A 24,775-nucleotide genomic window follows, 5' to 3' on the forward strand; every position below is an offset into this window, starting at 1 on the left:
TCTGAGTGATCGATCCTCCTGCCTCAGCCTCCAGTGCGCTGGGGTTACAGATATGCACCATTTCCTGTTGTTCATTGATTTTTGAGACTGTTCTGGTATGTATTTAAAGCTATAAATTTATATCTACGAGCTGCTTTAGTTTCATTCCAAATTTTCATGTGAATTATTTTTCTTGAGGTTTGCGTCCTGAAGCTCAATTTATTTAGAATCAGCTCTGTAAGTTTCAGAACATATTGGGAGGTGAGGTCCTTTTTCTCTTGTCAATTCCCCGTTCTTGATGTTGTTAAGAAAATACCTGTGTAACTTTTTCTCTGCAGTATTTGGTCAGATTTGCTGTGCTTTGTGGCCTACAACTGGGGCAATTTCATCAAACATCCATGAATTCTTGAAAAAGGGGTCTACTCTCTGAAAAGCAGGTGTGAGTTTTTTATACATGTCCCTTGGGTGAAACTGTCCATGCTCTTTGTGATGCTTTGCACCTATAATGTTCTGAGATCGTGACATTATGATATTGTGTATAGAGTCCTGTAAACCACAGTCTAGAACAACTGCTTTTTTCCCCTCCTGGATGTCATGTATTTATTTTAGAAAATGCGCCTTTGCTTTTTCCTTTCTGTATTTCCTGTTCTGGTTCTTGGTTTTGATCACGTGGAAATGCACGTTTGCTGAGCAGGGCCTCTGGCTGCCACCTTGCACTTTCGGTGGGGGTTGAAGGCTGCCTGCTTCAGACACGTGCTGGGAAGGTCGCGGGAGTATGCGGTCTCGAGGGCTTGTTTTTTCAGAGGCACATGAAGCCTGATTCTCCCCAACAGGCAGATTCGGTGGTGTCCCACAGCTGCCACCCCTACAGCCAGGGTCCCATGGTGGCTTATCTTCCTGTCCTGCTTTCCTGATTGTCAGACAGGTAGCATGAACTCCGCTGTGCTGGGAAGGCATGCACCTGATAACAGGCAGACACTGCAGATCTGCGCCCCCACCCCAGTGCATGCTGTAACTTTTCCAGTCGAGTGTACACCACAGGGCAGACAGTAAGGCTGACTGTTTTCTTCTGGAAAGCTCAAGTTTGCCCTGGATCACCATTTAGCATCAAAAAGAACAGCTCCCTGACCACACCCAACTGTTAAGGCAGTGTTAACTGTTGTCACAGTTAAAACCCCAAATATCAGCGGCTGAGAGTAGCAGAAGTGGAAATATAGACTTGCTGTTGCCAGGACTTCCGGCAGGCAGGCAGCGACACAGCAACCCAGGCCCTGTGCACGTGTGGCCGTCGCCCTGAGGTGGCTTCTGCAGGCCCCAGACTCCGTCTGGAGTAGGGGCAAGTGTGAGGCAAGGGACATGTGGCACCTCCCATGACCAGGCACGGGCATCTGAAAGGTGGCATCTACCTGTTGGGTCTAGGGAGGAGAAGAACTGGTTCTGTGGAGGGCCGATCAGGCTCGGCCACAACAACAGACCCAAGTGTTTGTCTTTGTGGTGCTCAGTGACTTGTGCGCTGTGGTGAGGAGGCCTGGGTGATACCAAGTTTCAAATCATAAAATCCAACATCTAGATACAGTTTTAGATTATAAGACAACTCGGACTCTTTAGAGTCAAAGCATCTGTGTTGTTTAATGAGGAAGTGTGTTTAAAATCAGTGTTATATACATGTATGAACTTGAAGTTTAACACCTGTGGTCTTTGACTCTTCCAGATCCTAAGGGAAAATAAGGACATTATTTGAGAGCAAGCCCTGCCACTCCTTTCTGACAGTGTGTGAAGGACTGCTCAGGGAATCCCGAGCTGTCATGCAGAGTCCTTAAAATTAATTGACAGTTTGGTCAGGAGGCGCGGAGAGCAAGGGGACAGCTGTGTTTATTCAATTATCTACACTGTCAGTGCATGCTAATCAGCGCATGACACAAGCGGCGGGGTGCTGCTTTACTTCTGCTTTCTGGTGGGTGGCTCTGAAGGTCCCCAGGCACCTGATGACAGAGCAAGGACAGTCCCGGAAGCCAGGGTGGCATCCAAGTTGGCAGGTTTCTAAATGGAGCTGAGCAGAAGGCCTTCCTACCCCATATTAGTGGGTGCTTTCGGTCAGGCTTGGGCTGGACCGGCCGGTCACTAGCATTTGTCATTCTCTCAGAACCACTGCTGTCATCTGGGACAAGGTCACTGGAAAACAAGCATTGCCTACTTGGATAGTTGGTTTTTGCTCCACTTTTATAGGAACTTATCAGGGGTTTCATGAAAACATGACTACAGAATATTTAGCTTTTTTCAAATGCAGATAAACAACAAAAACAGAATTCCCAGCACTTATTTCTCTCTCTCCTTTCTGTGTATGTCAGAGCAGCTGAATATTAAATACCTGGCTTTAGACATCCACTGGGTATTTTGTTTGTTCTTAATCCTGTACGGAGAATTTTTAACTCTGCTGTAAAGTCCTCTCTTGGGTCTTAAACAAATCTTAGCCTTTCTACTCAACTAGATCTCCTTACTTGCTAAACAGGGATAGTCATATTGATGTACCTGTATTTGTGGGAATAAAAATGTAAAAAATGTCAAAAGAAACGCAAACAGCGTTATTATGACCAGATCCTTTATCTGTGTTTTCAGATACTACATGTGGTCAGCCACATTTTCTGCATGTATAGTTTTTTTTAACTCGCTTCAAACTCACATCATAAATATTTTAAGAAAACAGTATACAAGCACTTGTGTGAATCTTTATGTGCAAGCCAGATTCTAGGATTACAGTGCTGTAAATATTCTGCTGCTGTTAAAATTTTAGCCTAGTGTCCAATTTCATTGCAGGTATTTTGGGTGGTGCTGTAGGAAATAACACCTTGAAGGAAGAAGATGCATATTTTCAAATCTAGAGTGGAGAATTCAATTTGTTAATTGCTGTATTTGTAGTTCAACGAAGACAACAACCACCATCCTGTTCTTGATTTTGAGATGCTAAAAACAAAACAAAAAAACTCTGCCCTCTGTCTTTATACTTTATGCCATAGTTAGATCTCTTAGAAATTAGTGTCACTGAGAAGGATTCAGCAGTGGATCGGTGGGATGTGATTGGTGTAGTGTTTTTGCAGTAGATGTATTCCATCGCATTAACCTAGCACAATCTTTATGCTGTACAAGATCAGTTTTATTAAGGTATTCGGAAAGACTAGGCATGAATTTTGGGGGACCAAAATTTAAACATATAAAATTCAGTTAGCATTATCCAGTTGGACAAAAGAATTTTTACACGTTTGTGTTTATAGAAATAGCACAGAATGGGTCAATTCAATTGTGTTGAGGAAAACGACCGACCTGTATCTAATTCTCCCATTTGTTTTGTTACCACGAAATCTCCTGTAAGCATCAACTTTCTGCGCTTCCCCACAGACTGTAGCGAGGGCCTGGAGTTTCCATTTTCAGGATAGAGGTGGAAGAGGTCAGGATTGTGCCAGGGGTGCCCCGTACTACTCCCACACTTGCACCAATGCGGGTAGTGACGTCCGTTTCCGTTTTTCAGGTTGCTTCCAGCTATGCAACGTGTTTCGGTCCCACGAGATGGAAATTGACCAGTGCTTGCTGGAGTCGCTTCCCCTGGGCCAGCGGCAGCGTCTGGTAAAGCGCATGCGCTGTGAGCAAATCAAAGCCTACTACGACCGCGAGAGGGCTCTGCAGAAGCAGGAGGGTTTCCTAAAGAGGCTTAAACATGGCAAGAGCCAGAAAGTCCGCTTCTGCCTGGCGGACATGATTCAGGATGCCATCGTCCACCACGACGACAAGGAAGGTGCGTTGGACGGGGTATGCGGTGGGGAAATGAGAGATATAAATGAGGTTGCTGGCTTTCAACTATCTGCACTGTTTAAGAAACATCCTTAAAAATTCCAAGTCTGGGAAATAAGAAAAAAAATGTGAAGTTTGCTAAAATTATTATATTTTACTTTATAAGGTTTACATGGCTGAAAAAAGTGATTTTCCCTCAAATTATTCACTCAAGTTGCTAATGAAACTTTTTATCAGCGAGCTTGTTTCCTTTGATGATGATTCTGGCTCTAATATTCATTAATCATTAGCTCTTATCTGCATGCCCATAGTACTAAAGTCAGTTCCTTCAAGACTCTGAGGACACAAGAGTCAACCATCAAAAACGAAATAATCGCTTCTTCCAGGGTCTCTGTCTGTCTACTGTGTCACTAGTTCCAGGTCTTATGCTATATCTGTGTGCAGTCCATTTACAGATGAGTTTTACATGGGCTGAGATTCCATTGTATGCTTGCGATACCTGGTTTGGCTTTGTTGTTTTTGTTTTGTTTTTGGTACCAGGGATCGAAGTCAGGACCTTGTGCTTGAGTGGCAGGTGGCAGAAGCACTGAGCTAAATCCCTGGCCCTGATATCCGCTTTTCACAGCACCATTTGTTTAAAAGGCCAGCTGCTCTCCAGCTTTTGGGCAGAGGCTTTTATCAAGATTGCTCAGGGGCCACGGACTTAGCTCAGTAGTTCTGCTGCCTGCCTTGCAAGTTCAAAGAGCCAAGTTCAATCTCCGATACCAAAAAAAAAAAAAAAAAGAAGACTGCTTGGCTTGGATTTGGGTGTTATTCCTAGGATCGCTATTCCATTCTATCAGTCGATGTGTCTATTTTCCACTAGTGCTGTGCTATAATATACAGCATGCTCTGTGTTATGCCTTGGAGCCTGGAATTGCTGTGCCTCACACTCTGCCCTTTTGTGAGACCGTTTTGACTTTGCTTCACCCTTACACTTGGCTGGCTAATGGCAGCAAGGTATTCGACTTTTCTCCAAATGCAAGGTACACATCTCAGTCATGTTCAGGAGACTCAATTCCTACCTTTCAGGTATTCCTGGGTATGAACTTTCCTGTTCTTATTCTTAGAATCTACTTTCTCAAGTTCCTGTGGGGCAAAATGTTTCAACTCAGTATAAATGAAGAAGGTTTCAAAGAAACAAATATAAATTAATGTGCCATGATTGGCGCTAAAACCAGCAGTTCGATTAATCTGAAATAAGTATTCTTCACAAGACATTAACCACAAGTTGCACTCCAGAAAGCTCTGAAACAGATTTTTGCCTTTGTAGCTCATTTTGTATCAGAACTTTCTCTGACCCTTTTACATTTTCACCCGGAGAAATCATTAAGAAAATCATAAATTTAGTAAGACAGGTGTTTCTAAGGTTCTAACAAAGGATTGTCTATAAAAATGGATGGAGCATTTTGTACAATAATAGTTACAGTAAGACCCAAGTAGTTCTTTGGATTTTTGAAAAAAATGTGAAGTTTTTTATTGGCATGTTTGCAGTACATAGTTATTGTGCTCACCGTGGTTAGTTGGTACCTGTGCACAGCACATCTTAATTCTCTTTACATCCCCTTTGCTCCCCTGCTGCCCTCTCCTCCATCTCTTGGTCCCCTTCCGATTTGCGAAAGACCTATCTCCCTATTTCCTATTATCTATCATTTATTTTGCTTCTTAATTTATTTACACATGGGTTTCTCCTATGAGAGAAACCATGTGACATTTAAGCTGTGTGTCTGGTTTATTTCACTGAACATGTTGGTCTCAAGGGGCCTCCCTCTCCCTGCAAAGCTCCCGAGTTTTGTGTGGTTGCTGGTTGCACTGGGGCCCTCTGGAGGCTCTGCGTGGCAGGCAATGCTGATACCGCTGCTGGGTGACCCCGCCGGTGTGCTGGGTGCCAGGAAGGGGCAGCACCATGTAGAATGAATTCAGCCTGAAAGAACAGTGAGCCATCGACAACTTTTAGCTCCCATATTGGGCCCCAGACATTCCTGAGTAGCAGGATAACATTGTCAAAACGTGTAGAGGACCAAGTTTGATGAGTCCCGGAGCAGTGGAGTACGAAGACAGACTGTAGAAAAGGCAGCATAGCAGCGGGGCTCTGTGAGCTGGGGCAACTGTGATATCTCCTGACCCAAGCCCGTCATCCTCGGAAGAGCCGAGCCTGGCCCTGCACTGCGCTCTAGCGGGGCTCCTGCTTCCTTTCTGCCCACCTCCTCTCAGGGCCTTCTCCTTGTGACTCTGGGAGCCCACTAGGGTAAAGATCGCTGCTCCCCCAGGCCTCACCACCCTGCAGAGCAGAGTGCAAGAGTAAAGTGGCAGAGTTCGGGCCTCTCCCCTACAGGTGTCACAGAAACAGAAACTAGATGTGGGTCCTTGTGCCCAAGCCCTGTATTGCTTTCAAAGCAGTGAGGCACAAACATGTACGTGTCAAGTCACACATCTGTCCTGCAGAATATCTACAGAAAGCACAAAATGATGTCTTAGTTCAGGTTCAAAAGAAATGAGAGCAACAAACTCCAAGACCAAAGAGCATCACAGGAACTGGGGACACTTGCGTCCTAAGATCTGAGTTGATCCTGGAAGCAGTTGGGTGGGTGTGGAGCTCTGCTGTCGCTCTGGTGGCTGGAGAGCAGGAAGAGGTATGAGTGTCAGCTGCGGAGACTTCCAGTCCAGATAGAAATGGAAAAATAAAACAGCAGAGAAGGGAGGGCAGCGAGCACACCACTCATCAGTGGCGGAGCTACCGGCCGGGAGGCTTCCAGCAAGAGCAGTGTCACAGGCTCGGGATTGGGGACAGAGGAGTGGATGGTGAGGACGGGGCAGCAGGAGGAGGGTATGACAGCTGCTTGTACAGATGGACTTTAGAAAAGATCGGTCGAGTTACTTAGCTGCAGGGTGGACCAAGGGGTAAAGAGAAGGGCTGGGAGGGAGTACAGCAGGGGAGGACCCACGGGGGGTTTCGGTCTGAGAAGAATGAGCAGAGCTGGCGTGGTGGTGGTGGTGGGCGTCGGCGAGAGAGAGCAAACCACAGTCAGACCCCAAAGAAGACGCATTCATTAGTCCGTCAGTACGTTTGCGTCTTTGTTCTGTGAGGGGTCACTGTGAATGGAGAAGACCACACTTGTCCCTCTTCGTTGCCTGCTGTGGGGGTGGGTGACCGGGGGAGTAAGATAAAACATCCACAGAGGAGCGGATGCAGGAAGTGTGATGTTTGCACACAAGGCAGTACTGCGGTGTCATAAAGAGGGGTAAGCTTGCGTCATGTAGGAAGACAGATGCACTTTGGTACCATCGTGCTAGGTGAAATAAGTCAGACACACAGCTTAAATATTGCAGGGTTTCTCTTCTATGAGAGACCCAAAGTACAAACAAATGAAAGAGCAAAAGAAAGCATAATACGAAGTAGGAAGATTGTTTGCAAAAGGGAAAGGGACTGAGAGAGGAGGCAGGGGAGGGAAGGGGACATAGAAAGAATCAAGACGCCTCGAGTACATTTCCTGCGATGCCTGCACCCCGCACTGCGGAAATGTGCTGCTAAGACAGACATTTTTAAAAAGCCGAATGCAGCTCATGGCAGGCCGTGAGTGGTGTTAAAGAAGAGAGGCAGACCCGTCCTGCAGTGTCCAGGGTCAGCGCCCTGGAGAGTTTCCGAGGGATGTGCATTGGAGCCGCCGGCACTGGAGAGCGGAGTAACGGGCCTGGAAGACAGAGTCTGGCCTTGGAGTGCAGGAGGCAGTGGGAGCCTCGCTGCAGGAGGGTTTGCACAGAGCTGAGGCCCCTGAACGGACAGAGGCCCCGGACCAGAGTGCGATCCCAGCCACTGGAGTCCTGGGAGCCGCTGCCCCCACGCCTGCTGTCTGGCCCTTTTCCTTTTCCATCCTTGTTGCGCCGGGCCAGGTCTTCCTTCTTTTCCCTTTGGGGGCCTGGGTGGTTACACTGTTCTCTCCAGGACACTCACACTTTGTCATTGGTTGGTGAGGAACTCAGTACGCTTGCTTTCCCCAGATAATTTTGCATTTTCACAGACAAAATACCACTGGGAACAATTTGAGAGCCAAGTCTTGTGTTGCACAGGAAGAACAGATTGGAGGAGATTTGGGACTGAACAACTGGAAGGAGAGAGTGGCATGGACAGGGCAGGGCCCCCAGGAGTTGGGTTAAGAAGCTGGAACCCTGAGCACCTGTGCAGACAGCATCCAGAGCTGGAGGGCAACAGAAAGGAGCTTCCAGGAGCCCGGGCAGCACCTTTCAAGGAGAAAGTTGTGTCGCCGTCACAACCATTGATCAGCAGTCGTGTCACCCTCAGAAGGGTCGATGTTGTTCATTTTATGGAGCTGTTGGGAGGAAAAACCAGAATGGACCAGATTCTGAACAGAGTGTAAAATAAAACTGGACACAGGAAATGTGAAGAGCTCTGTGTGGGGGTTTTCCTGAAAGAGGAGAGAAATGGTAAAGGAACAGAAAGCTGTATGGGGAGAAGAGCAGTGGTGCTGCGAGTGTGGGTGTGTAGAAAGAGTTCACTGAAGAAGGGAAAGTGGGGGACCTGGGGGAGAGGGGAGAGGACGGACCACACCCTTGGCCCTTGTGTTTGCAGAGCGGTTTTGCGCTCAGTGGGGCCAGCTGAGCTGCGCCTTCCCAGTCCTGCTGCTCAGCAGGGCCCTCTGGGGCGATTGTATTTTTATTCCAGCGTGCAGGCCCTGCCTGGAGAGATGCGGGTTTAATCCACCTGATGCAGGGCCAAGGGAGCTGTGAGGCCAGCAGACCATGATGGAGACCTGCAGGATGGAGGGTCCCTCTGCAGGTGCAGGAGCTTCCGAGCCCAGAGCCCTGGGTTCAGGGGCAGAGAGGGTGGGGAAGGGGAAGGGCGTGGTGGGAAGAGGAGTATGGATGGTGAGGAGGGGCGGGGGAAGAGAACAGGATGGAAAGACGGTGTGAAGCCAATGATAGGACTTAGAGGACAAATGAGACACCAAACGGGGAATCTAAGCAAGGGCTCGGATGTGACCCACCAGTTCCACAGAAGGTTGAGCACCTTTCTAGACTTCTCAGTCTTTGGTTTCCTACTGTACGATTTTCCTCATCGGTTTTAGAATATGATTTGTCCTCGATTTGCCTTCACAGAAATTGTTCCACCCAGAGACCATTTGGAGAAACATGATGACCGTTCGGAGGCCATCAGGAGGCGCTCCACATTCCTTGCCAAATGGAAACTTGGGCAGCAGCTACACGGGGCTGGCACAGGGCTGGCGGATGCGCTTTCTTACTGGCACGAAGGGAGTGAGCACAACAGGGGTCTTAGGTTGTTTCTGTGTGAGTGACGGCATCGCAGCCTACACTTTACAAGCAGCCACATTTGATGTTCAATTCAAAAGATGCAAAGAGTGAGTTTTATTTAACTGATCAGTGATTAACTTTCAACTGAAGAAATTGCATTTAGCATGTGAGTTTGTGGGAGGGCGGTGGACCGAGAGCTGGAGAGTGGAGTCCCACATTTTCCTTGGTGCAGTGACCAGTGTTAGGCAATCACAGGGACAGCAGAAGCAGAGAGGACAGGCAGACGTGCACCTGGTGTCCTTCGTGTGCTTGGCACACACCGTGAGCCGTACTAACCCTTCCCATGTCCGGCAGAATCCCACAGAGAATCCACGAGGGAAAGGTCCTTCGAAAGGCTTCCCGTGAGACTTTCTCACTCCCAGTGGTGATGGAACCGTTTCTGGTGGAAGCAAAGTCGTGGAACGAATGAAGTTCCGCTTAGCATCAAATGGTCAAGAAGCAGTTGAGCGGCTCAGCCGAATAGTCCGATGTCTAATGACCGTTACACTTTCTACGTGCATTATTCGATTGTCAAAATTAAAATATGTGGCCACAGAGGAGTCTTGGTCCTCATGGGCTGCTCTGTGAAGTCCCGGACTGAGTGGCTTAAGCAGGAGACATTTATTTCTCCCAGTGCTGGCGGCTGGGAGGTGCAAGGTCAGGGGCTTCGCCTCACCCGCCCAGTCTTGCTGGGTCTTCACGGGGTCACAAGGAAGCTCTGGGTTCTCTCCCTCTCCTTGGAGGCCTCTGCGTCCCTCATGGGTCATGGGAAACCACCTCCTGACCTCATTTAAATCTCGTTTCCTTCCATGGCCCACCTCTTACTACCACTGCCTTGGGGTTTAAACTTCCATATATGAAACTGGGCGAGAAAAATTCTTACTCCATTAGGGCATATTTACTCAAGCTGTGGACCTGACCAAAGTATAAAATAATGGAAATCTGTCTACCTAGCAATGGTTGTGTCTCTGTCTGTCTGTCAGTATCTTCCTTAGAAATCATGTACTTTGGAAACACCTCCATCCTTACTCACTTTCCTTACTGTATTAGAGAGAAAAATACAAATTTCTTGTGATTTAGGCAGTTGTTTTTGAAAGCCAAGTAATCTCAGTGAAGTCATTTTAGCCATCCTAGCAAGTTCTACTTCTTCCAGGAAGAAAGACACTAAGGACAAGTTTTCATGTAATCAAAGAGTGATACTCCCATTTCATGTTCCACTACTAAAGTGCTTGATTGTACGTGCCCATGCAATTGAGAAGGCAAAAAATATTATTGTGAAAGAGAAAGAAAGGCTTTCCACTTAAAACTCACAGATTTTGTATTTGTGTAAATAAATTTATTTTGTCTCCGAAATAAAAGCACTCTTACTGCCTTATCCAAGGATAAAGAGTCAGATGTATCTTTCAAAGGACAATATCTGTGCTGTCATTCGTGCTGAGATTTCTAGCTTATCATTTCAAAGGAATCCAGAATTTTTTAAAACTATAAATGCAGCTATAAATGTGTTTGAGAGTTTAAATTTAGTACCTTGGATGCTTTATTGTTCCCTCCTGGGAGCTGGGGGCATTTGAGTTGCAGTTTACCGTTTTGATGAGCTGTGTCGGTCTAGAATGTGTTAAACAGCTCTTCCGCTCTCTGAGAACAATTTCTAAATGTTCTTTTAGTGTTGCTCATTCAACTCTGAGTCAGAGCACTCAAAAGAAAAAGAGACAGAGGAATAGACAGAGTGAGTAGGAGACAAAGAGGCAAACTCACGATGTAAATTCTTCTTCTAAACTTGCTACTCCCCAAATCCCTCAGGTTTGCTAACTCATATAATATGATTTTACTCGGGGCTTTTCTAACTCACACATCCCAAAGTAGAATATCCATCCCCTAACTGAGACTCCCTCTTCGACCCTCAATTGTAGTTAACCTCGCCATCACCGCCCTGTCTTCCAAGACAGAAATCTTGAAGTCCTTTTGACTTTGGTGCTAATTTGTGTGATTCTTCTGCCCTCTCTGCTACCAGAAATATCAGCTGGAGTCAGCCAGAGTCCTCTAAGAATATGCTAGAATATGTACAGGGTCGACATAAATCAGATGCCATGTTTACCCATAGACTGGACACTCCTGAGCAAATCTGTAGAACCAAGTTTTCTCTCTTCTTTCATCCCCAAAAGTACAGCCTTGGATCAGAGAAGCAATTTCATAAATACTTTTAGTGTTTTCTGTATTAAAATATAAAATGAGCTTGCCTGTTAACTTAATTCATGTGAGTTAGCCATATTAATGTGTTTTCTGTTGCTGTACAAAGTAACCAAGGCTGGGTGCTTTTAAAGACAAAAGGGTTATGTAGCACAGTTTTGGAAGCTGAGTGTCCACGCCTCCCCCATTTAGCTTCCAGTGAGAGCCTAGGGACAGATGACAGCACAGGGGCAGCGGTCATATGGTGAGAGAGGGCAGAGGGAGGCAGGACAGGGACGTGTTGTTTGCATAGCGACCTGCTGTGGGAGCTACGCAGTGTCCCTGAACACCACTCCGCCCTCCCAGGGTGGTGCTGTCGATGACCCAGGCTCTCTCCATGTCTGTGCCCCCGGGGGGTGGAGGGCGCTCAGCTTCCTGTGGACACCCTTAAACTGTGTGCACATTGGAGTGTTTGCTCAGCCCTTTCCTTCCCATCACTAGATCGCCACAGAAGTCACAATTCGGAAGTCCTTAGTTACTAAATACTCAGTGCTTTAATGTTTTTGCTTGCGTTTAGTCCTAGTGTACAAGTGACGAAGGCACCTGGGTGATGTTTCCTGGGCAGCACTGAATCAACATTCGCCCTGTAAGAGGGTGGCTGCCCGTGTCTGCCAAGGTGCAGAAGGACCTGTGCTGAGAACAGCTCATCCTCTCCCCACCTCCCCCCAGCCAGTTGCACAAATGCCCTTTAGAAGATATGACTGGCTATAGATAGATTCTGGTGCACTCCTGCAGAAAATAGAACCAGGGTCTCTCCACCTTAAGAACGGCGGCCACATGGCCCCAGAAGGTTGCCCACGTCCAGCTGCACCTGTGCATTTTTAATGAATAGAGTTTGTGATGCATGTCAAGTACCCCACAAGGGTGCATAAGTCTAGTAGTCAAAATTCAGAGTTTGTGTAGACGTAGAATGGATGTAGACTTCCACAAGAGATGGACTTAATATGCATGTCTTGTATGTTAGATTCTTTGAGCTTTAAAACAAATGTACAGCATCATCCTGTCTTTAAGGAAGAAACAGGCAGAGAGGATGTTGCTTCTTTGCCTTCCATGTCCCAGGTGGGAAGAAGGCTGCCTCACCACTGCCACTCCTGTCCTCTGTGCTGCTCCTAGGATGCGACAGTGTTCGAGGAAAGCAGCTGTTAGTTCACCCTTTCCTTGGCCTTAGCCAGGACGAGGGGAGAGGGGTGCAGGAGGATGACCTGAAGATGCTTGCTGAGGTAGTTTCAAGGATCAACAGTGCAACATCCAGATTTCTATCCACAAGTGCAGCTCTCCGTCCAAGATCGGCACACCTAAGTGTGTAATAGCTTGTGTGCGTGCCCAAGGTAGAGATCCCGGGCAAGGGAGAATTTCACCTAGCTGGTTCATTGGTCCATGATGCTTTCAGTTAAAAGGCAGCAGCTGTTAGATAATTGAAGGTGTCCAGTCATAAAATGAAAAATCAAAAAGTTGGAAATAAAGTGTATTTAAACCCTGAAGGCTTCCGTATAAAGTTGACGCATAGCTTAACACTGAACCGATACCAAATTCGTAATTCCTAAGATGTATTCGTTATTTTATCTACGTGCTCGGTGGTAACAAGTTTATAGGTGCTGTGAGAACAATTGAAAAAAGAGAGAGAAATGTGCTTTTTAAGCATTTATAACCTAGACAGAAGGAAGCACCACCCATTCTAAAAACTTATTCCATTTCAAAGGAAAGGCTGTGGCATTTGTTGGAGGGAGGGAGACAGAAGATGAACCTGCAGCCGTGCTCTCTTGGAAGTGTGGAGAATCTGGCATGAGGAAAGTGGCCTGAGCCCAGCAGCCAAGCCAGAGGGAGGCTCCTGGGAGCAAGGAAGGAGACGGCCGGGACAGGGCCATTTGGGGTCGGCGTCTGGGCTGCAGCTCTGGAGAGAGGTAGAGGGATGGGTCCCACCCTGATCTTAGGACATGAGTGGGTCCCAACCTGATTTTAGGAGTTGTGTCCCTGACCAGGCGAAGCCTGTGCCCCCCGTTCCTACCTGCAAATATCATCCAAAGGGGCCTCCCCAGCAGTGGCTCTGGGGACTAATGAGATCGTGCATGCAGACCTCCAAATGACATCTGTCAGTGTCACAGCTATTCATGCACAGTAATGCCAGCACCTGGAGAAGGACTTAGGAGGGCTTCGGAGATGACTTGAGCAATAAAAAGTGGCTTAATGCCCTTGGCAGTGTCTGATTCCACAGTGCTTGCCAAGGGTGTGACGTGTGCGGACAAAGCCAGAGCTTCAAGACTTGCCTTGGCCAACCCTGCTGTAAATCATCGTTGATTTATATTGTGATCATAAAGCACAAAGGCTGCAGGCCAACACATGAGCTCCAGGAATTAAAATCACTGAGACAGCGAGAAGCAGGAAGAGGACCTGGACTGAAAGGGATGTTTCATGTTATCAAGTAGCACTGAGCAACTGCACACCCCTTCTTTTCTGCTCTGACTGCACCAGTTGCCTCTTAAACACTTCGTTTGTATTGATGCACTCAATCCCCAGAACGATCCCACCCGGTATGGCACTGGGTTCAGTTGGGCCCTCCGAAGTTTGCATTCACCCAGGACCCCTGAATGTGACCGCTGAGGGCCCATGGGGAGTAACCAAGCTAGGAGTTCTTCCTGGAATGGGGTGGGCCCTGTCCTCATGGCTAGTGTGCTCAGAAAAATGGGGACCTGAATGTAGAGAGAGACAGGCATGGGAAACGGAGGCCAAGATGCAGTGCTGCAGCAGGAGGCGGCAGCCCCAGCCCCTGGGAGAGACACCAGGCCTGGTTTCCCCTCTGAGTTCCCCTGGATGCAACCCACCCTGCCTGCACTTGACTTCAGACTTTTGACTTCCTGGACTGGGAGAGGGAGCCCTGATTTTGCTTCAAGCCACCTTTCTGTAGTGAACCTAGGAAACGAATCCAGAAGCACTCGTGCACACCCTGCTTGAGTAGATTAGGTTAGGGAAGCCGAACGAATGCTCGTGTGTTCTGTCACACGCGGACACAGCACTGTGGCGCCAGAAGAGGAGACCCCAGCATCTCTTCTATCCCTGCTGCCTGGGGAGCCACAGTCTCGGAGCCGCCTGCTGCATCTCTACTGGGCCTGTCCTGGGCCTCGGGCCACTCGGGCCTGGGGTAGGACTGGCTGTGAGCTGCCGTGCGTCCTGTCTGCTGTCAGCACCAACAGTCTGCAGGTGTGAGCTGCATGTCCTGCCTCCTCCCCTCTCCTCCGTAGTCCCCCCAGCTTGTCTCTCCTGAAGTTACCCTCTGCAGCGGGGGTGGGGGGCAGCATGATAGTGGCCTCCTGCCGGGACCCACAGATCCACATGAGTCTCCTTTACACAGCCACCCTGCAGAGCCCAGAGTTGTGCACACAGGATTGAAGGGCACTGTGCAGCTCTGGGGTCCAAATCCCTCCCACGGATCCCTGGGGAGAGTTGGGGGGGCAAGTGGAAATGCACTCTGCCTGGGGACCTGTGCCCCGTGGCTCCCAGGATACCCCCAGCCCCCCGAGCCCTAGTCCTCCCCTGTGCAACTCAGAGCAGCCTTCTGAAGCCAAGGCAGCCTCCTCCCTGCTGTCTGCGGTGCTGATTCCCGGTGTCTGAGCTGGGCGGGATTTTCCAGGGAGTGAGAACAAGCAGATCCATTCACTTCCTCCTGCACACGCCTCCATGCATCTCTGCGTGTGCACTTGGAACTTTGAACCCAGTATCTGTCATATTTAGGGAAAAGGAAGGGAATTAGTGGGATAGGGTCTGACCAATAAGATGCTGTCTCCTATTTTCAGTGACCTCCACCTCTGTCAGTTTCTTGCTCAGTATTTCTGTGATACTGCCTCCACAAAGGGCACTGTGTGGTAAGAATTAATGACTGAACCTGAAACCTGCTAACTCTCCACATGCTTCCATTTTGATTAAATTCTAAGTGAAAAACAAACAAACAAAAAAGCAAGCAGCTTAGGTCACTGAATGACCACCACAGCTGCAGTCTCTGATCCCTCAAGTTTTCGACAGCGTTGCCGGCACCAGGGTAAACCTGGGGTTTTCTGATTCCTTGTGCCCACAGCCATCCATGGAAGAGAAAACAATGGCTGTAATTGTCGTAGGAAAAGGCACACTCTGTCAGAGGCCCAGACTGCTGCTTCGTTTACAAGCGCAGCAGCAGAACAGTCTGTAGATCGTATTTGCCTTTGACAGTGCCTCTGCACTGCACCCCAGAATGTGGTGTTTTGTAGGAAGGCTGCAGATTTGCCATCTATAAGGTGGGAGAGACCGTTTACTGCATGCAGGAATGGGCAGGATGGGATATCCTATCCGCATTCTTTCTGAGCTTTCTCAGTGCCAGAAATGGCATTCTCAGTGTGCTTTGCGAGTCTGCAGTGTCACCCTCCTAACTGCTGCCTGGAGGTCTCTGGCCTGTGGAGGTTACTGTTCCCCCAGCTCCACGTAACCCACAGCACAGTCTTGGGGAAGAAGTGCTAGTGTTTTCCAGAGTAACCAGAAGGCAGGGCACCACCACCTGCCCTCGGGTGTCATTGTCCCCTTCCCCACCCTCCCTCGCCTGAGGCCATCTGTCCTCACTGCCCCGTCCTCCCCTGTCCTCATGCTCCCCCACCAGGCTTTCTCCCAGTGACTTCCCGACACCTGCTCGCACAAGGACTTCCTCTTGCCCAGTTCTGGGAATGCTGTTAGTCCCTCTCACGTCTGTGGGTGAGCAGTGCTGACATCCTTAATCCTGATTCGTTTCCCATGGGCTCTGTGCTGGATCAGCTCTTCCTGGCTCCTCGTTGGCCTTGCTGGTCCTTCCTTCTCCATTGACTGTGCAGAGTTTGTCTTGTTGGGTTGCATTCTAAACCACGCGGCAGCTGTGTTAGTCTGCAGGGCTCAGGTGGCAACACCACAGATTGGTGGCTTGGGCAACAGAAATGCTCGCTTGTGCGGTCCCAGAGCCTGGAAGTCTCTGATCCGGGAGTCTGCAGGGACTGCCCAGGACCCTCACACCATGGCTGGTGACTGTGAGTGTGGTGTGTGTCTTTGCACGGCCATCTCTCTGTCATCTGCATTCCTGATGTCTTGTGCTCATCATAGAAGGAGCTCAGTCACATTGGACTAGGCATCTACTCTTAGGATGTCTTACAACTTTAATTTTCTCTTTGAAGATCCCATTCCTAATATAGTCACTTTGGGATTAGGGTTTGTGTCAGCTGAGGTGAAGTGCCAGCTTGATTGACCTTGGGATCCACCAGTAGTTAGTAAAGGACACTTTTCTGGGTGTGTTGGGCTGGTTCATTGGAGGGGTGGCTTTGGGGTCTCTGTCTGGTGTTTCATCCTTCCTCTCTGATACTGTTTCCCTGCTGTGCTTCCTGGCCACCATGAACTAAGCATCTTTAGTCCTCCACACCTTTCTACTGTGATGGTCCCGCCTTGGAGTCCACTGGCCATGGTCTGAATCCCCTGAAAGCATGAGCCAAATTAACACTCTCCTTTTTAAAATTTCAGGTGTCCAGTAATTACGTTCCCCAGAAATGAGAAATCTGGCTAATGGAGAGGTTTTTAATTAATTTTTTAATGGTTTCTTTCTTTTTTTTCTTTTCCTTTTCTTTTCTTTTTAGTCAGGGATTGAACTTGGGACCTTGCACTTGTGAGGCAGGTGTTGGCACCACTCGAGGGCTTTAACATATGAATCTGAGGGGGGACGATTCAATTCATAGCAGTACTTCAAGTCTTTGGAAGTGTTTTCTCTCTGTCCTCCTGCTCTAGCCAGTCACATCCCAGAATAGACTTCCAGTTATACACGTGGCAGGAGCCCTCACTTTCATCGACAACTACACCACGTTCCCCAGCGGTGTCACCTACAATCCCGTTCTGTTCGTGGTGGAAGATGTGACCTCTTTCCTCACCCATCGCAGAAGTCACGGCTGACGCTCTTGTGAAGAGGCCCTGTGAAGGTGTGTAGTGTCGGCTGGGCTTGGCCTTGCAGGAGGAGCTTGCGTCCCAGGAGGGTGTGTTGTTGTGGAAGAGCCCGCATGGCCCCCTTCAGCTCTTTCCTCTCGTCTCACCATACACTCGCTCGCTCCATGAGCTCCTGCCATTGTGGTGTGCTGGAGGCCAGAGGATGGGCTGCCCAATCTTGGACTTTCATTCTCCCAAACTGTCAGCAAAATAAGTCTTTCTTTCTAGAGAACCCAGCCTTGGGTGTCTTGTTTCCGCAACAGAAAACAGCAAGACATCTCCTGACCCTGCTCTTCTCTTTACCATCTGCAGTCTCCTTTCCAGCAGGCAGAATAACACATCTGACTCTCATTTGCCTCTCTGCTTGTATCTTTGGAGGATCCCAGGCACACACAGGATGGCATCTGAGGCCTTGTTCTGCCCCACTCCAGCCAGTGGTTTGGTGTCCCCCTCTGACTTCCTCTCGCACACCCTGCTCCGGAGACGCTCTTGACTTCTCAGCTGTCCCTATCTGTCCCTCACACTGTAGCCTGGATGCTTAGGCACAGCCACATCCTGTAGCCTCACATTGCAGGTGGCTGTTCAGAATACACACAGACACTCAGAGCACAGCGTTGCCTTCACCTAGCTATGGCACATGTGCTCCTGCCTCAGAACCTTTGCACTTTTCCACCCAGGTTCTGCGTGGGTCATCCGTCCACTTGCCTCACCTCTGGGTTTCAGGCCTGCCTGATCCACAAGACTTACTCCGACTTGGCTCCTGAGCCCAGCCCGTCGCTCCGCAGGCACCTGCTGTATTCTGCCCACTGCATTTGTCACCCTAGAGCAAGCCCGTTGTTGCCTTGTTCATTTGCAGTCTGTGTCCTCCTGGTGGATGGGATGTAGCCCACCCTGGGGAAGCTCGCTGCTTCTCCCCAGGGTCTAGAAAACGTCTCCCAGGAGCGGGGAGGTCAGCAGTGTTGTTCAGCATGTAAATAAGTAAATGGATTTCTTCCCGAACATTTCAAAGTATACCCAACCCTCAGTTTTCACTGTCATTTCTCTGTTGTGGCCACCAGTGTTTCTCACCTGGATTACTGTGCTACGCCTAAACTTCGAGCTTGTTGGGGAGCTTGTTGGCCCTGCAGAATGAGAACTCCTGGGCAGGGCCAGGATGCTGGTCGAAGCATGGCCTCAGGCGATGGTGCTGGCCCTCCAGTCTGGGTGGGTTAGGGTTAGTGGGGCTGGAGTGTCCTAAGCTTGGTGTGCGCCACAGGACTCTCCAGCTCACCGGAGTGCTGCATTGAGAGGACAGAGGTGATAAATACAAGTGGTCTGGGGGATCTGCTAAACAAAAACAACCATCCCATCTCAGACCCCCTGCTCATGGTGTCAAGAAGCAGGACGCATCTGGTCTCACTTACATAGAGACACAGACACCACCGTTCCTTGAGTGTGGTCGTTGGTTTCCTGTGTTTCTTATCCTCGCCTGTATCCCAAAATACCTAAATTCGTCTCACCTTGCAAGGCCTGAAGTAAATGGCAAACCCTTCAGGAAGCTCCCTGGATTTTCTCAGCTGGAAGATTTCCTCTCTGCACTCCCTCCCGCATCTCATCCAAAGATCCACAGTCACTCACCTGCACCTACCTCATAATAGGACTCTCCATAAAATGCCCCACTCGTCCTGCCTAAGCGCCTCCAGGGCAGGATTATGCCCTGAATCGTTTTCCATCCCAGCACCAGGTGCTGGCTCCGGTGGGCTCCTGAGGGAAAGCTCCTTTTCCTCTGCTTCCTAAGCTGTACTAGCCCTGCAGCACCAGAAGCAGACGAAATTCTGATTGATGTAGTAATTTGTGAGCTCAGAAAAAAAGCTGCAAAGAGAAACATCGTGGGAAGCATTTGTAGGCAAGAAATCTGTGTCTAATAAATGAGCTGCTTGCTGCAGATTGGTGTGTGGTATAATAAACTGCAACGCCCCCAAACCACAGCTGTGTGATTCCAGGCGCGTTTTGAATACCCCGGGGTAACATAGATTTGACAACTGCCTTGGCTTCCTTCTCAATTGAAACCGACTCTGTAAAAAAAATGCAGAACTGCCTTCTTGTCCTAATAAAATGGACATCACAAACACAGTTCATTTTAGGTCCAGTTCGGATTTCTGTAAGGTGAGACCTGAAGTTAAAGCTGAGAAGCAGAGAAACCCATTCATCCTGAGGCTCAGTGAAGGGTGGAGTATGGGGTCTGAGCTCCTGGGAACCAGAGGAGTTAGGAGGCTTTGGCTTGTCTTCTGGGGGAGCCCAGGTCATGTGAGCCGTAGGGAGCGGGCTGCAACTTGTAGAGCACTTGCGTTTGGCTTTTTCCTGGTTCAGGAAGCCTGTGTTAGGTTGGGTCCACTGAAAAGGATGGTGTTGCAGAATGAGAAATACATCATCTCTGGCCCAGATTCCCCCGGAATTGCCTGGGTAAGAAGAGCACATTTGCTTTAAAGGGATGGCTCTTCGTGGCTCGTGGACAGAGGCTGGACACCAAGAGACCAAGCCGTGTTTAGGAGCCTGGTGCTTCAGGTGCACCCTCGTCCTCTGGGAGGGCAGAGTGGCTGGAGAGTCAGTAAAACGTTTCATCATCTCCACAAATGAAGCCTGCATAGGATGTCCTGGCGGGTGTGATTCAGGAAAATCGTGTGATGCGGGGCTACCCCTTCCTAATTCATCAAGCTGACGCCTGCATGAATAGAAACGCATCATCTAAGGCAGTGGCGGCAGGAGGCCTGGGGCGGTGGAGTTTAATCTGAGGACCTGGTACATTTCACCGCAGAGAAGAGGTTTTGAGACAAAGTGCGTCAGGACTTGGGGGAGCTCTGCTGCGCCGGCATCGTGGCTCATCTTGACATCTGGTGCATTGGCTGGGGGACACTGAGGCTGTTCACACAGCACATTTCGGGGTGGGACGTGGGACTGTGACCTTGGGAACTGTGTCTGCTTTCTGGACCCTCTCCCCTGCACTCTTCCCTGCCCCGGCCTCCTGGACTCCAGGAACAGAGCAGCTGTCGTCCTCCGCGCCCTTCCACCGTGACGCTTGTGCCTTCCAGCCCGCGGACCACATACGGGACCTTCTGGAACTGAGCTGGAATAATCTCCCCTCGAATGTCAGTAGCAACAGGAAAGCTGACTACTACAGCGAGGAAGAGGCCAAAAGAGTGAGGCTGCTGGCTTGCAGAAGAGAAGGCTCTGGTGGGGCGAAACCACTTCGCCATCTGAAGCACCTGACCCTTAAGGAGGTGTTACAGCTTCTCCTTGTCTTACTGTCACATTCGGCAGGTACAGGAAAGGGCCAGGACTCAGCTCCATGGGAGGAGGCAGTCTCCTGCAGTCAGGACAGGCTGCCTGGGGAGGCTGAGCCAAGTAAATGTACAGACCCTCAGACTTCTCCTGGATAATGATAGAGAGCATGGTATGAAGTTGACGGCTTGTAAAGATAAACTACAGTTCTCCTTGTTGTCCTTATATTCTTTCGTGGTGAAGTAAATTGCTTGATCTTTAACAGTCTCTCTGCGTTACCATGGTATTCATTGTTCCTGCTGAGATAATTACAGCTTTCACCCCAGAGCAGTCCTGGAGCCTCTGGTCAGGGCTTCCTGAGTTTTATCACACCAGGCCGTGCAGACTGAGCTGAGCCAGCAGAGGGGAGCTTCTGACGGGCCTCCTTTGTCCTCTTGTGTGATTTCGTTGAAATGCTTCATGGACATAAACTGTAGTGAAGATCATGTTTCAGGGTCAGCGGTGCATGACTTATAAATTGTGCACAGGGTACTTATAGAACTCGGTGGCATCATCAGCTTAGTCTTTGAGCTTTGGCTCCCCAGACAGTTGAGTGAAGCCTGTGCTGACGGAGGAACAGGTTGTAAGGGTCACAAAGCAGGGAGGAATGGTTAAATGGTGGCTTTCCTGTTAACAAAGTATCAACGAGTAACTGTGAGTGTACATTGCCTTTATTATACCTCATAATTTATCTAAAGTTGATGTGAGCAAACCATTTCCATAAAATACTGACAAGTTTGAAACTTTAGCTGATGAGCTTTAAGAATGTGTAGGGATGTGACATTTCAAGTTAACTGAATTTCATTTTTGTGGATCGTCTGGGTTTCAAACTTGTTCATCATAAACAGTTGGTGCGTCAGTTTTAAAGATTTTTTCTTATGCCACTATTTTTATCATTCAAAAACCTTTAAAAATACATTGTGAACATTCAATGATTTAGCTATTTAAAACATTAAATAATTGTGATGTTTTTGTTGTTGTTGTTTTTTTGGTACCGGGGCTCAAACTTGGGACCTTGTCCTTGCGAGGCAGGTGGCGAAACCACTGAACTAAGTCCCTGGCCCAATAATTGTAAATTTTCTTGTTTATATTTGCCTTTAAAGTGTCATATATAGACTTCAAGAATCATGCTCATTAGCTTAATAATTTTAAAAGTACACAAAATTTTAGTATTCTACTGGAGAGTGAGGTGTGACACTGTGAAGTCCCCACACAGACCACCAAACGCAGAGTAGGAGCAAATCAGCTTTTATTAGCCAGGGGCTACAAGGGATTCAAATCACCTTGAGAGCCCAGATAGAAGTTTGTACTTTCTTATGGCCCTGTTTTTACATCTACAAGGCTTACTTTCCTCAGAGTTTCCCTGGAAATACAGCAAGCAGGTTTCACATGATGAGAGCAGCAGAGCAGGAGAGAGCAGAGAGCTCTGGCAGGACTTTCTGAGTCCCTAGGCTCCCTTGGTGACAGATCACAGAAGTTGTCGTGGTTACTCAGGTGCATTCCACAAAGAGCACAGTTACCCAGGTAACCCATAGCTGCCTGATGACAGAGTTATTAGTGCCCAGTTCCATACCAAGGGTTGGTCTGCTCTCTCAGTAGTAGTTAAAATGAACCATTGCACTGAATTACCAACAAAGATATCTAAGCGAATCGTAGACGTTGTTATTATTTTTTTATCTTGTGCATGTGACAAGAATTCTATTAAATTTCATTGTCAAAGCAAACCTCAACTCAACTCTGAGTAATCTTGTATTTCCTCAGCTTTCTTAGTAGCTGTCATTTCTCACCAACTGGATGAATGTACACAGGAGAGACTGAAATATGAAAATGCAGATATAATAACAGCAGAGAAGTGAAAGTAGGAAAGCGCACACCATAGCGACCTGGACTGAAACAGCACTGCGGCCCATTTCTGCTCAGGGCGATGGCAGAGACGGCCCTCAAGGAGACTCTGCCTGACAGCTGGCAGGGGCTAAGGATGGCACGTAGTACCATGAATTTTGTGCTTGCCTAGGTGATTTCACCAAATCTGTATAAGAAGCAGTGCTTGGACTTTCTGCAAACATTCTTCAAAGCCCTGCTTCCTAGCCGGGCCTGCCCGGGACCTCCCCTCATGCAGTCCCCAGTTCTGTCACCTTACACGTCTGCCTCGGTCCTGGGAAGACAGATTCCATGCCAGACAGAGCCAGGTGCTTCTGCCTGTTTTCCTGGAGATTCGGACCTTGAGGGAGGATGTGGACCCCGAGTGTCTCAGCCGCGGACCCCCAGCCTGTGTACTCTTCCTCTTTGCCCTTTTCCCTTCTCCTTCTTTTCTCTTGCACTGTGGTTAACAATTTTAGATTCCTGCTGACCTCTTTTGAAGTGACTTCCAGCTCTTTCCTGCTATCCTTCTCACTTCCTGCCCACGGACTGGGAAGACTGTGTGCGTGGCCCACTGATCCTAGACTCAAACCCTTCCTTTTTCGTCAGTCTCTCGGGGCGGAATCGTTATTGCTGGTCTGCACAATCCTACTGCTCTTCACTCCTTCACTTCCCAAGTGGCATCCCGCTGCCAGCGGGGAGAAGCGTCCCCCTCCCTCTACAGGCCCACCCTCTACCCTCGCCTTTGCTCCTGTGCAGGACTGAGCAGCGCTGGGCTCTGATGGTGCCAAGCACCTGGGGTGGCTATCCTCACCTCCCACCTGGAGCCTCACCTCCTTCTTCCACCTGCCCCACACCCTACATGCCTAAAAGACTCCTGCACTCAGCCCCTCCTTTGCAGAGACCTGCCTGCCTCTCTCTGCAGGATGAAGACCCTCTTCCGTGCTGCTTAGCGAAAGGAGTTTGTGACCGCCTGCTTCCCGATTAGTGCCGGCCCCTCAGAATGCCAGCATCTCCCTCTCTCTCCCTCCCTCCCTCTCCCTCTCTCCCTCTCTCTCTCTCTCTCTCTCTCAATGCTCTGGCCCCTCCAGGAGCAATCCCTGTGACCAAGACTCTTCCAGACGTCCCCTGCTCTGCTCCAGGTCCCACTCCCTCTTTCTTATCTGTAGTCAGGAAAAGTTGCCCTCAAGAGACTAAAACTTTATGAGCTTTTCCCCTTGATCATAAGTTTGTTTTTATGAATTGCTCCAGACAGCTCTATTCAGCTGTCTGCTTCTGGGAAGCAAATTGGTGCGAATGCAGTGCAAATTCATTGCCTCAAAGCACACAGCTTCATCTCCTGGTGCCCTGGGCTCTCTGTCCGGGGTCTGTGGAGGTTGCCGTGCCTACTGGAGCTGTGTCCTCAGGTCAGGGGTTTCTCTGAGAATCCACTTCCAGCCTGACCAGGTGTTAGTGAATCCACATCTGAGGCTCTAGACAAAGGACCTAGGTTCTGGCCGGCCGTGCCTGGCCCAGGTCCAGACTGTGAAAGGTAACTGATGCCCACGGCCTGTGCCACACTCTTTGGGACAGAAGCAAGTCACGGATCCAACCCACGCTCAGGGTTATCGTAAAGGGACATGAAGTCCAGGAGTAAAGGACAGCCAGGGAGGGGCACCCTCAACTGCCCACCCCATGCCCCTGCGTTTCTCCAGTTAGTCTGCAAGGGGCTGCACCAGATGGCTCAGCTGAGGGCTTTACTAATGCAGTAAGCGGTCGGTATGTATGTGTGTGAGGCACTTGTCTGTCCCCAGGCCGGCAGCGTGCAGTTCAGGCCTCCAATGTGGGCAGTGGGGAGCAGAAGACCGGATGCAGCTCTGCGAGGAGCTGCGGTGCTGTGCTGTGGTGCTGTGCGTGTCTGTGTGTGCAGTGTGTCCTGATTCACAGGCCTTCTGCTCACCGGGTGTATCTCAGTGGAGCCGTCATATGTGGAGGACGTCTGTATATTTCTGTCCTTCCTCCCACTCTCCACCCCACCTGTCTCTCTCTGTGTCCCTGTCCCTGTCCCTGTCCTTGTCTCTCTCTCTCTCTCTCTCTCTCTCTCTCTCTCTATGTTGATCATTTGAGTTCCACATCCTTAAAGAGATCAGTTAATTCAAAATGATTTTATCAATCTAAATTAATTTAAACATACACTTTCTTAAGTCATTTTATGTCAAAAAGTCATTTTATGCCCTTTTTAAAGGGCCATTTAGGATTAAGTCATGTGATTTCTATTAGTATTTTAACTCCTGAAACGTTCAGGGCATCAGTTCTGAAGGAAAGGTTTGGACAACGTGTACCATTTCCAGTA

General features: G+C 48.9%; 1 protein-coding gene and 1 long non-coding RNA gene across 2 annotated transcripts in view; one reads left to right on the forward strand and one right to left on the reverse strand.

Annotated features, from left to right (window-relative positions):
• The window catches only part of Myo16 (myosin XVI), a 378,094-nt gene that overhangs the window by 20,625 nt on the left and 332,694 nt on the right, over window positions 1–24,775 (forward strand). Inside the window, exon 2 of the mRNA XM_010619995.3 lies at window positions 3,503–3,766. Within this exon, the coding sequence (XP_010618297.1) occupies window positions 3,503–3,766 (264 nt within the window). The remainder of the gene's footprint in view (window positions 1–3,502; window positions 3,767–24,775) is intronic.
• Window positions 14,909–19,039, reverse strand: LOC104859398. Its single transcript, XR_779368.1, has 3 exons — window positions 18,914–19,039; window positions 18,355–18,563; window positions 14,909–15,047 (listed from the first exon to the last, which is right to left on the reverse strand). It is a non-coding gene; the product is annotated as an uncharacterized LOC104859398 (long non-coding RNA).

This window comes from Fukomys damarensis, unplaced genomic scaffold (assembly GCF_012274545.1).
Source record: "Fukomys damarensis isolate Sample0158 unplaced genomic scaffold, DMR_v1.0_HiC HiC_scaffold_6, whole genome shotgun sequence".
Lineage (NCBI taxonomy): Eukaryota > Metazoa > Chordata > Mammalia > Rodentia > Bathyergidae > Fukomys > Fukomys damarensis.